A 13,109-nucleotide genomic window follows, 5' to 3' on the forward strand; every position below is an offset into this window, starting at 1 on the left:
TGTTACCTGTTCAATGAAGACTGTGACTGAACTCACAGAACCACTGGTGAGCCGCTTTCCTTATTGCAGTGTGGTGAGGTGCTCTTCCTCCCAGGTGAGATTGTACCACTTCATGCTTTTCATACTTCATAAGAACTGGATTTTCCACCAGCCCACCAGTGCCTGAGCATCGGCCAAGACCATGAGGACCACTCCTGGGCAGCACGCTGTGCAAGAACTGTTCACCATGTGTGATCCCACATAAAGTGAGGCTCATGGGAGAGACATGAGTGCAGGGAGTCCAGAAAGAGTGATGGATGAGATGTCTGCTGTAGGCCTGACTTCATTAAAATGACACTTTTGATAAGACCTTGGCAGTCTAGTCGTTATTATACCCTAGTATGGCAGCATGTGCCCAGGAGGGGTTTAGTGTTTCGACCGAATACAGGTCGAAACACTAAACGTACAGGTACCCTGTATCCTTTTGGATACAGGGTACCTGTAGGGCCATCTTACACTGGATTCAAACTAAGGAACAGCTTCTATGAGAAAAAGCATAGCAAGTTTGCTCAGAGGATAGAAACATGAGGCGAAGCTACTGCTGGTCCATGTCTGAGAGAATTTGGAACTGACAAATCACAGCATTAGGAGAGAAGAAGCTTGTTTCCATTTTGGCGGGGTGGAACTTCCCAATGTTCTGTAGTGTTAAAAGCTGTTCTGAGCAGGGGTGCTGACTCTTATTTTCCCACTGAGCCTCTGCTGCTAGTTTTTAGCTTCGAGAGCCTGGGATCTGCAGTTTTGATTGTGTAATCTTGCTGTGTATGTGAAGAATGCATTATAATTTTGTTAAGGAGAACCCTTTTGTGGTTGCAACACTCTGGGGTTGAGTGTGAGTGAGTGTGCGTGTGTGTGTGTGTGTCTGTCTGTCTGTGCTTCCACTGCTTTGCATAATAGCTGCTGTTGTCGCTATAAAGCCCTCCACTACTTTCTTGAGATATTTTATCTTTGTGTAGAGGACTGGGCCTAGTTTTACACAGACCTTCTCCATGAGTGGCCACACTAGCCTTCTGGTCATATGGCAAATCTTGGCTGTCACATTCCTTCTTTTATTGGGCTTAGGCGAGCCATGGCTCAAGAGATGTAGAATTGTGACTGTGTTGCAAGGTCCAGTCTCCCAAACTTCTTGAATTTGTGTATTTTGGTCGCTGCCTGCTTTGGGACGCCAATAGAATTTTACCGATAGCTTCTCCAGGCTTTTCAAGTCTTGATCTGTAACCCCTAACACCTCATTATGCGATAGGTTGTCTATATTTTGTTCACATTTTTGCATAGGATAACAGCCTGTAAATGTGGACTCTGTGTCCTTCAACCCAGAAACAGTGAATGCACAACATTCAGACCTGTGGTCACCGACTTCCCTCCTGTAATGCCAAAGGATGTTCTCTCTTGTGATGTTGTTGTTGCCTTGTATAATGTTCATTTCCCCCATAAATTGGTTCCCAGCTACCACCTTCGCACATGTAGCCCCAGCTGTTCCCATTCACAGACTGTTCTATGGACAGCATTGCACCTAGCTCTCTACACCAGTAAATACATACACACAGACACAAGTGCCGCCCGATGATTCATGGGTTGTCTCTTTCATCTTTACAGCCTGAAGACTTGTACCCCGCTCTTACACTTGCTCTGATTCAAGATAGGCCGAATTTCGTGCAGCTTTTCCTGGATCAAGGTATTAGTCTGCGGGATTATGCGACACCAGAAACTCTGCTCCACCTGTATAAAAAATTAGATACATCCACCCTCTTCTGTCGTAAAATCAAGGCCACAATGGGGAGTCAAGAAGGTCTCAAACACCACAACGTTGCAGAAGCTCTGAAGCGCCTGCTGGACCTGTCCACCAAACTCCTTCAACTGACACCGGAATCACAGTGCACTGTCAACATCACAACCCAGGTAAATCAGCAGAGCTCCACAGGGGAACCTCAGGGGGGCTCGTCAGTCGTCGACATGACATCCAAGGTAAATCAGCAGAGCTCCACAGGGGAACTTCAGGGGGGCTCGTCCATTGTCTACATGACATCCCAGGTAAATCACCAGAGCTGCACAGAGGAACCTCAGGGGGGCTCATCAGTCGTCTACATGACATCCCAGGTAAATCAGCAGAGCTCCACAGAGGAACCTCAGGGGGGCTCGTCAGTCGTCGACATGACATCCCAAGTAAATAAGCAGAGCTCCACAGGGGAACCTCAGGGGGGCTCGTCAGTCGTCAACATGACATACCAGGTAAATCAGCAGAGCTCCACAGGGGAACTTCAGGGGGGCTCGTCCGTTGTCTACATGACATCCCAGGTAAATCACCAGAGCTGCACAGAGGAACCTCAGGGGGGCTCATCAGTCGTCTACATGACATCCCAGGTAAATCAGCAGAGCTCCACAGAGGAACCTCAGGGGGGCTCGTCAGTCGTCGACATGACATCCCAAGTAAATAAGCAGAGCTCCACAGGGGAACCTCAGGGGGGCTCGTCAGTCGTCAACATGACATCCCAGGTAAATCAGCAGAGCTCCACAGGGGAACCTCAGGGGGGCTCGTCAGTCGTCGACATGACATCCCAGGTAAATCACAAGAGCTCCACAGAGGAACCTCAGGGGGGCTCGTCAGTCGTCGACATGACATCCCAGGTAAATCAGCAGAGCTCCACAGAGGAACCTCAGGGGGGCTCGTCAGTCGTCGACATGACATCCCAGGTAAATCAGCAGAGCTCCACAGAGGAACGTCAGGGGGGCTCGTCAGTCGTCGACATGACATCCCAGGTAAATCAGCAGAGCTCCACAGAGGAACCTCAGGGGGGCTCGTCAGTCGTCGACATGACATCCCAAGTAAATCAGCAGAGCTCCACAGGGGAACCTCAGGGGGGCTCGTCAGTCGTCGACATGACATCCCAGGTAAATCAGCAGAGCTCCACAGGGGAACCTCAGGGGGGCTCGTCAGTCGTCGACATGACATCCAAGGTAAATCAGCAGAGCTCCACAGGGGAACTTCAGGGGGGCTCGTCCGTTGTCTACATGACATCCCAGGTAAATCACCAGAGCTGCACAGAGGAACCTCAGGGGGGCTCATCAGTCGTCTACATGACATCCCAGGTAAATCAGCAGAGCTCCACAGAGGAACCTCAGGGGGGCTCGTCAGTCGTCGACATGACATCCCAAGTAAATCAGCAGAGCTCCACAGGGGAACCTCAGGGGGGCTCGTCAGTCGTCGACATGACATCCCAGGTAAATCAGCAGAGCTCCACAGGGGAACCTCAGGGGGGCTCGTCAGTCGTCGACATGACATCCCAGGTAAATCACCAGAGCTCCACAGAGGAACCTCAGGGGGGCTCGTCAGTCGTCGACATGACATCCCAGGTAAATCAGCAGAGCTCCACAGAGGAACCTCAGGGGGGCTCGTCAGTCGTCGACATGACATCCCAGGTAAATCAGCAGAGCTCCACACAGGAACGTCAGGGGGGCTCGTCAGTCGTCGACATGACATCCCAGGTAAATCAGCAGAGCTCCACAGAGGAACGTCAGGGGGGCTCGTCAGTCGTCGACATGACATCCCAGGTAAATCACCAGAGCTCCACAGAGGAACCTCAGGGGGGCTCGTCAGTCGTCAACATGACATCCCAGGTACACTACCTTTTCTGCAGATACACTGTGATTATGACATCACATGGTACCCCAAAATACGATTTGCAATTAATGAACGAGGCTTGCAAATGCGCTAGAGTATGTTTATTGTGCTCACCTCAAGGACATATATTAGAAGGTCGTCACAATAGCGAATGACTTTTACATGAATCAAGCCATTACCCTACAGTATTGTTTTCAATAAATTAAATTGTGGATTCTTCAGTTACACTGTTACACTGGGGGGAAGAGAGATGATAGTTTTATTGTGAGCTGTAATTGAGCTTCCACCAACCCAAAATAATCTATGACTCCTAAAGGTAATCTTGTGAGGAACACTTCGCTCGTCGTGGTAACTAGTGCAAGCAGCGAGGCTTTCTTTAGAAGGATGTAAGTGGTAAGTGTGCCTCAACAAACCTAAAAAAGCACTTTCAAAGCCCCAGAGTTCGCCTCTCCTGCTCTTTTACTGAAAACATCGGCCTTGGTTGAGATCTGAATTATGGCCGTGGGGACACCACAGACCCGTGGGATGCAAAGTGGATTTAGATATTCTGGTTTAAATAATTTGCATAGGCTCACAATTGATCTGTTCTGATGTTAGATGTATTCAATCACTATAACTGCTATTACATCAGTGATGTAACTAGTAAAATAGTGCTAAACAGATATTATCATCAATTGTTTGCTCGTGGTACATACATTATAAACAATAAACAAGACAGATTATAAAGGTGTAATCAGATAGGAAAGACTTTTAAGATAAGGTACACAACGTTTTGCATAAGAAAACGTGTGCTCAGAGAGCCCTTAAAAAATAAGATGAAAGTGAAAATGTGCCAAGTACGTTACAGCGAGGGCTGCAAATGAAAATATTCTGACGAATTTAGAAGCTAAAAACAAAATTATTTTTAAATCGACGTTGGCAGCAAAACAGCAACTGCACAAAACAATCTAGAAAGAACAAAAGAGAAAGATATGAGCGAAGCCACCAAAATGAAGCGCCCTAGAAAAACGAGCTCAGATGAACTCTAGAGGAGGTGACTGACCCTAAACCCTAATCCAATTACACAGCTTTAAACAACACATGTTGCACAGAACAAAATATGACATTTTTAAAATATAACATACTGTCCCCATCAAATTTAGGAAAGATGTTACACAAAAATAAAACGATTTCACTTACTTTCTGTCCAGACACTTGTGTTGTTAAAATAGAAATAATCTATATTATTATGCAAGCATTTATTATTTGTATAATCGTTTTTTACCAGAATACAACTTTAAAATGCATTGCATTAATTAATTTCTTCGTACATCATTCCTCATGCACGTATCATATGGAAAGGAAGCTTTACAAAATAAACAATAAAAACATTTACTTCTGCCAAAACATTGCAGACTTCACCCTGGAAAGTAAAAAGTTGGAGCACAATAGCAACAACCAGCAGATGAAAAGGAATTCACAATATTTTTCTGTTTTTAGAGACAGAGACACTTGAGCACATTTGTTTGTCTACGTCTAAAACACGTGCATGTTAGCAGCACGGAAATGATGTCTAAAACATTTTTGATTGGTAAATTAGCTTTCTCAGCAGTAAAGAATACGTACAAAGTGATGACAGTGCACACTCACTGTCATTTTAATAGGACCATGGGAGGAGGAGGGTCTGTGCTGTCCGAACAGTGAAAAGTATGCACTGAGGCTGATAATGTGGCTTTGGCACTAGTGCTGAGGGCTTATGTAATATAAGGGACAGGTGATGGCTCCCTTACTTCATTCTAGATACCTTGTTAGGTCGAGCCTGAATCAGCACGCATGCGCTGCTCTGCGAGACTTGCAGTACTGGAGTATGGAAGAGAAGCTCTGCCCACTCTCCGCCCATATTTTTCATTGGCTTCTGTCTTTGTCTTTCGTAAATGCTGGCTTTTGATTCAGTAATCGGCTTGTTAGCCACTCCTCAGTACGGCCTTGTCTTCATTTGTAACCTCCCAAGCCTACTGGCCCTTTTACTTTGGTTGTTACACAGAACGTGTTAATTAAACAGTAAGCACTATTTTGTTTATAGAGTTTTTCTTACTGTAGGCGGGGCGTGCGCTGCTTCAGCTGGAATGGCTTGTTTTTCTTTACTAGCGCCTCATGCTGGCTTTCAGGTTAATGAAGGCCGCGCCCTTTTCTTTAGACGAGCCATATCTTAAGAATGGTCCGGGGCCGCTATTAAAGTGAAATCGCGGCATGGGGCACTTTTACACAATAAAGCATTTGCTTGTCTTCACAAACAAATGCTATTTTTTGTAAAAGCGTCTCATACCAGGCTTTCACTTTAATGGTGGTCCTGCCCATTTCTGTAGATACGGCTTGTCTAAAGAAAAGGGGACGGCCTACATTAACCTGAAAGCGTAGCATGAGGCGCATTAAAACAAATATATATTTGCAATGCGATAGCTCAAACTTACGTAAATGCGAGTCCTGTTGCATTGCAAATGCTTCTGTTTATTTATGTAATACTGACAAGTTTATTTCCATAGTGTTGTAAGGAGGGTGGGGCTTCTCTGTCCTTGGCTCGAGCCAGCGAGATTCTTTCCTGGTACGTGTCAGAAAACTTGCCGATTCCTGCTTTTAAAAGACTAAAGTAGCAACCCGGCCAGCCTCATTCTACGTCATCAGCACATTTACTGATTTCATTGTGGTTTGAAACGGACCTGCAAGAGGCATTTGAAATATGGGAAAACAATTACAACCGCACAATGCAAAACACATCGGTGCAAATACAGGAAGCCGAGAGCAAAGTAATATATATGCAAGATGATCCTTAAAACACAGAGGTGATGCAAGCCCTTTACAGGCTAGTCCAGAGCCTTAGTGAAGCTAAAATATCAAGAAAGGTTTACTTGCGAAATGTATATGTCACTCATAAAGATGGCCAATGGAATTACACGACAGGGAAGAGCCCACTAATGCAGAAGAATTGGCTAAACTATGCAACAATATAAGGCAAAAGTATGCAACATAATGCAGCACCTGTTCTGACGGGGAAACATCGTTTACAACGCGGGGATTACATCACGATGCCATTACATCGGGGTTTTTACAAGGCAAGTCGTTACAACGACTTGCGCTAGATGGCGCTCTAGGACAAGGAATAGTATACATTACTATCCAACACCTTCCCTACTGTACGTAGACTGGAGTTGGAATAGTAAATTATACTACTCCTAAGTCCAGCGCCCTCCAATGTAAGTCGTTGTAACGACTTGCGTTGTAAAAACCGCGATGTAATGTACCGCGATGTAAATGTATGCGTTGTAACGTCATACATCCGTTCTGACGGCATTACTGCATTATTTTTCGTCAGGTACACTTTCGGGTAATGTTCGCGCTATATAAAATCGCATTAAATAAGTTAACACTGTCTGAGCACAGGTCCTATCTCAGTAACAGTTTAACACTCGTATCAATAGGCAATTAAAAGATAACCAGATAACTTTTCGAAGGACCTTCCACTGTGCAGCAACACGTGTTGCCAGGTTTTTAGTAACTCTTGATCCACCTTGAGTGAGAAACACATTTTTGGGGATAAAACCTGCAAATTATGCCGCAGATGGTGGATTATGTGGCAAATCCGTAGTTCTGGAAATAGTGCTGCGGCCGAAGAATCGCCTAATTCCAGTAGCCATGCTCATAAATTACGGACCCGCCCCAAAGCATGTGAGATGGCATTACACACAGTTGTAAAACGCGAAAGTATTTAAAAAGTGCGGAAAGCTATGGGGCATATTCACAAGGACTTACCACCAATTTATCTCCACCTTAACGCATCAGAAGTGGAGTTAGGATTAACACCCCATTCACAAGCTGTTGCAAACAGTAGAAATCGTCAGTATTCCCGCAATAACTTTCCCAAAACCAAACACCACGACGGACACCACCAACTAACCCTAATGAGATGCAGAGTAGGCGTTCCCATGCAGAAACACACAAAAAAATAACAACACCACTTTCACAACGAACTGACAGATCCGCGAAGTGAACCAAAAACAGGCAATAAGCCACGATAGCTGAAGGTATTTAACACATGCCTCAAGCAGGTGTAAAGGCGGGCGACTACCTGCAGTAGGCAACGGAGCCCCGCACACAGCCATACACGAACAACAGACGACACCATGGAGCTACTCATTATGCAGCTTGGAGCCCCAACAGGGCCACAACACCAACCGCCACCACCCCCAGGACCGCCAACACTCCCAGGACCCGGACCTGCCCCACCCCCCGACCACCACAGAGGCAGCACAGAGTAAGACAGTGGACCTACCGGAAACGCACCACGCTCACAGACCTAACACCCGAGGAAGTCATTGCCCTCTACAGGCTCAAAAGGACAACCATTCTCCACATCATGACCCACATCGCCCACAGTCTGACGGTCCCAAAACAGCAGAGAACCAACATCCCTCCGCAGACAAAGCTGCTGGCTGTGCTGCATCTGTTGGCCTCTGGTACCTTCCAACCAACAACTGCCAGAGACGGAGGGGTCTCACAGCCAGCCCTATCAAAGGTCATCACACCTGTCGTGGATGCCATCCTCAGCTTCATACCCCAGTACCTTCACTTCCCCAACACTGCGCAGGAACGGCTGGAGACAAAGCAAGGCTTCTACGCCATATCCAGATTCCCGGCCGTGTTGGGGGCAATCGACAGCACACATGTCCCACTTGTGCCCCCTGCGGATACTGCACACCACTACCGCAACAAAAAGCATACAAATTACATCAATGTGCAGGCAATAGTGGACCACCGGGGACTCTTTACCAATGTCATCGCCAACTACCCAGGCAGTATGCATGATTCCTTCATCTTCCGACAGTCCATCATCAACCAGTGCTTCAAGGATGGCACATATGGAACAGGACTGCTTGTTGGTAAGTACCAAACCAACACACCACACATCCCAAAGCCTCCAACGCACAAAGCACAACTGTGGGGATGCACACGTGACCAAACCACATTCAACATCAAACTACACGACCACTTACCAGACACGACTACTCCATGGTCATCCTGGGCTACCCCTGCACCCAATACAGACATTTCATGGCACCACAGCCATACACCAGCTGAACGTGTGGAGATGCGGAATGCAGCCATGACACATTTGAGGCACTGCTCTGCCCTAATGACCCTACCCCAGTCTCCCGCAGGTCAGCATACCATGGCGGTGGGCCTGTGTCGGCCGCTGTGCATCCGGGGCCACTAGCCCTGTGCGACTCGAGTCATCTTCCCTTGTAGTTCTGACATTGCATTTCTGAGTGCCTGATGACTGTTGGTGTAGTTGCCAGCATCAGCTACTCCCTGAGGGCTAGATTACACTCACCCCACACACAGCCTGCACAGGCGTCACTGGATTGGTGGACCTGCCATCACATCCTGCCAAACAAAGTATTGACTCTTTTCTCCCTGCACTGTCACAGGTGATCAAGGATATGCACTCTGCCCTTGGATGATGACACCCCTCCGAGACCCGGCCACACCCGTCCAGAGGCAGTACAATGCGTCCCACATACGCACCTGGGGCATCGTTGAACTCACATTTGGCATGTTGAAGTCACGTTTCAGGTGCCTGGGCAGAACAGGTGGGAAGCTTCTGTACAGCCCAGACATCTTGTGCAAGATGATCGTTGCATGTTGTGTGTTGCACAACATCTGTGTTCGCACCAGGGCCCCATGGATCCCAGTTCCAGGGGTACTGGCTGATGATAGTGGTGATGGGACAGGTGACCCACATCCCACTGCAGGAATGGCAGGAATGGCCCGTAGGAATACCATCAATGACACTTACTTCTCATGAGCACGTCACATTATAACCGTCCATGGCAATCATGCGACAGTAGAAGATGTCCAACTGCACTGCATGTGTGATTAAAACATATTTCTCTTCCAGGGGATCCTCATCAAAGTCATAAGCACTGAATATTCCCGCCCATGTGCGGGGACCCCTGGAAATAATAAAAATTATATATGAAAAAAACATATATATACAGCTCTGTATATGTATAAACACATATATTATTTTTTCCAAACCAATGCAGCCCCCATAGTAGGCTAGACAATGTAATAATAATGAATGTAAACATTCCTTTTTTTGTTTTGTTTTTTTAATGAGACAAACCTCATGAGAAAGAAAAGAAAACACTGTGCCAAACACAGATCAAAAGCATTGTTAGCCTGCAGGCTGCATTGTAATACAATACCATAGAGACTGAAAAGCCTTGTACAGATAAAAACTGGCACCGTGCCTTTAAGGCAGCCCTGATCCTAAGATCCCATCATGCCTCAGGGGTGACAGTTGGGTCAGTTGTTCTTTGCGGCTCCTTCAGTCAGGACCCTGGAATTCAGCTCTCTTCTTTTTTGACTTTCTAGTCAACAACTTATCAATTTTTGGTGATTTTTTTTGCTTCATTCAAAATATTCTCCTGTTTGGTGAGGCATTTACTGACTTTCTTGACAGATTTTTTACTTTTTTCTGTCAAAAATGCCTTCCTTGTTCATGGCCTGTCCATCCTGTGGTAAAAAGAAGGCTATTTCGGATTCACATGATGTGTGTATCATTTGTCTACCTGACACACATTCTCCTGCTTCATGTCGTCATTGTAAAAACCTTTCAAAGAGGATTTTGAAAGAAAGGGAGAGGATTAGGCTTTATGGCCTTTCTGAGATGCGGTCGACGTCGAAGCAGTTGATCCCTGTTTGTTCTCCATCGGCGTCGGGCTCTGCGTCGAAGACTCCAGCGGCGGGAACGTCGTTGAGAGGTGAGGAGACAAGGGAGAGTCACACTTCCAAAAGAAAGTCAGCGTCGAAGCAAGACCCGGCGGCAAAACGCAGACGTTCGTCGTCGAAAGCATCGCCGTCGAGAAAGCATCGATCGGCGTCAAAGGAGAAGCATCACCGTTCGGCATCGAAGTCGACATCTAGGCAGAAGTCGACGTCGAGGGAAAGGCACAGAAGGTCGCCGTTAAAATCAGCAGCGATGTCGAGACGAAGATCGACGTCGAAAGAAAGACACAGGCGATCGCCATCGGAGACATCAGCGACGTCGAGGCGAAGATCGTCGTCGAAAGAAAGGTACAGGCGATCGCCGTCGAAGACATTAGCGACGTCGAGGTGAAGATCGTTGTCGAAGCAAGGATCGACGTCGAGGAAGACGCCTCCGTTGGGATCGACGTCGAGGCAGGCGCCTCTGTCGACAAAAGTATCGATGACGGCAAAACAGCCATCCACAGCGAGGATACAGACGTTGAGGCAAAGTTCCCCGTTGGGGTCTAGGCCTCCGTCCAGGATAAGCCCTCCGTCGACAACAAGGCTCTCGACATCGAGGCACGACTCAGCGCCGCTTATCCAGTCGGCATCGAAGTCCAGATCTCCGGCGATAGGCTTATCGCCGTCGAGACAGTCCTCCACTGTGGGGCTTCAGGAGACGTCAGGACTTAGATCGACGTCCAGGTCATCGTCAAGATGGGGGTCTCCGCATAGAGAGACGTCAGGACAACGATCTCCACTTGATGTGGCATCGGAGCATGGTTCAGCGTCTAGGTCTCCACCTATTTCCATTTCTCGATCGGCTTCCGCAGGATCAGGATCTCCTCTGTCTCCTTCAAGATCCAGATCCCCAGGAGTGGTAAATTCTTCTTCAGGTCCTCTTTCACCAGTAGAGCATCCTCGACCAGAAAAGACTCAATTGGGAGCGTCACCGACACTCCAAAGGCAAGAAGAGGGACATCTTCCGGGACAAAGTCCCCCCAGATTTCTACCTGAGTCCATACCTCCACGTATACCTTCTATGGCGCATGCAGTGAGCATTTCCTTGGCTAGATTAAGGAACCTTGCCCACCCAAGGAGACCAGCAAGGTTTCATTCTCGGGAAAGAGATTATGGACGACGCTCTTGTTCACGTTCGTCCAGGAGAAGATCGAGATCCACCTCTCGCAGAAGAGAGGCGGTGCGATCTGAAAAACGGAGGCGTAGGTCTCCTACATCTTGTTCATCCAGTCGTTCCTCCAAGAGAAGTTACTCCCCCACTCTGTCAGATACGTCACCATCTCGAGTTTCTCCAGTGGATGACATCAGCACATTTCAAGAGGTTTTGTGCAGGGGAGCGGTCAAGTTGAACATTCCTATGCCTGTTCAGGAAACCACGTCCTCAGTCATCTTTGAGACTCTTCATGAAAGGATGGCGGCTCGTCCACTGTTGCCTCTGGTTCCTGGGTTGCTTAAACCAGTGATGGACGTTTTCCTAACACCGGCTACCATCAAGTCGGCTCCGGCAAGAATCCTTAAAAAATATCGTCCTGCTCCAGAGGATCCTCTGTTTCTAAAAGCTGATTCTGTAATCACGGCAGCCGCTAGAAAAACACACTCAGTGGCGTTGTCGTCTACAGTCCCCCGGACAAGGAGAGCAAGACGCAAGATTCTTGGGGTAGAAGAGTATGTGGATCGGCCGCTTCCAGCTTAAAGGTTGCTACTGCCTCAGCGCTCTTAGGGCGCTACGACAGAGCGCTTTGGGATTCTCTCCAAAGATTCTCAGACAGACTTCCTTAGGAGGATAGGAAGGATTTTGAGGAGATCCTGCAGGAGGGCAGTTTGGTTTCCAATCAAATTATAAGTGCGGCAGCAGACGGAGCTACTCTGGCAGCTCACTCCTACGCCCATGGCATTTCGGCCAGAAGATCCTCTTGGCTGAGGTTAACGGCTCTTAAACCTGAGACTCAAGCTAGGATTCTCAGCCTACCCTTTTCTGGAACTTCTCTTTTTGGCTCACACACCGACAACGAGATGGCTCGCATAAAATCAGAGCTTGAAACCATGAAAGCTGTGGGTCTGGAGAAGAGAAAGAAGTCCCGCCGTCGAAAGGGATCTGACAGGCGTACCTTCCAACAGAGGATTCAAACCCCTCACTGGCAAAAGAACCAAGACAAGCAAGGGCAGAAAAAGCAGCAATTCCAGTCTCGTCGATCATCAAGAGGACGAGGGAATAACCGCCAATCCAATAGCGGTAACAAAGCTCAAGGCAAACAATGAGCGATCGATTCCTCCAACGCCATCCACCGCTCCAGTGGGGGGAAGTATTTCACAACATCTTCAAGAGTGGCAAAACATCACCAGAGACAAGTGGGTTCTAACTATACTGCGACATGGATACTGTTGGAAGGCGTTCTCCGGGGGGGCTTCGGAATACGTTCCTGACCACCCGTTGACCCACCTCTCCCAGAGTTAGGCCGAGCAAGGCGGGGAGGCCCTTCCTGGAAGGGTCTCGTACCTAGGATCGCACACACTGCGCTTGCACTTTCTGACAGAGGGACGCCACACAGTAGTTCTTCGTAAGACAGTATACTTTATCGTAGACGTTAGGGATCTTTATGATCCGAAATGCAGGTATGGAAACAGTGCCACAATCAGCGGCGATCTC

General features: G+C 47.8%; 1 protein-coding gene across 1 annotated transcript in view; it reads left to right on the plus strand.

The window, feature by feature from the left end:
• The window catches only part of LOC146808497 (transient receptor potential cation channel subfamily M member 2-like), a 1,333,691-nt gene that overhangs the window by 602,884 nt on the left and 717,698 nt on the right, over positions 1-13,109 (plus strand). Inside the window, exon 12 of the mRNA XM_085623962.1 lies at positions 1,633-1,935. Coding sequence (XP_085480088.1) covers positions 1,633-1,935 — 303 coding nt within the window. The remainder of the gene's footprint in view (positions 1-1,632; positions 1,936-13,109) is intronic.

Source organism: Triturus cristatus, chromosome 8 (genome assembly GCF_964204655.1).
Source record: "Triturus cristatus chromosome 8, aTriCri1.1, whole genome shotgun sequence".
In the NCBI taxonomy this organism is placed as follows: Eukaryota; Metazoa; Chordata; class Amphibia; order Caudata; family Salamandridae; genus Triturus; species Triturus cristatus.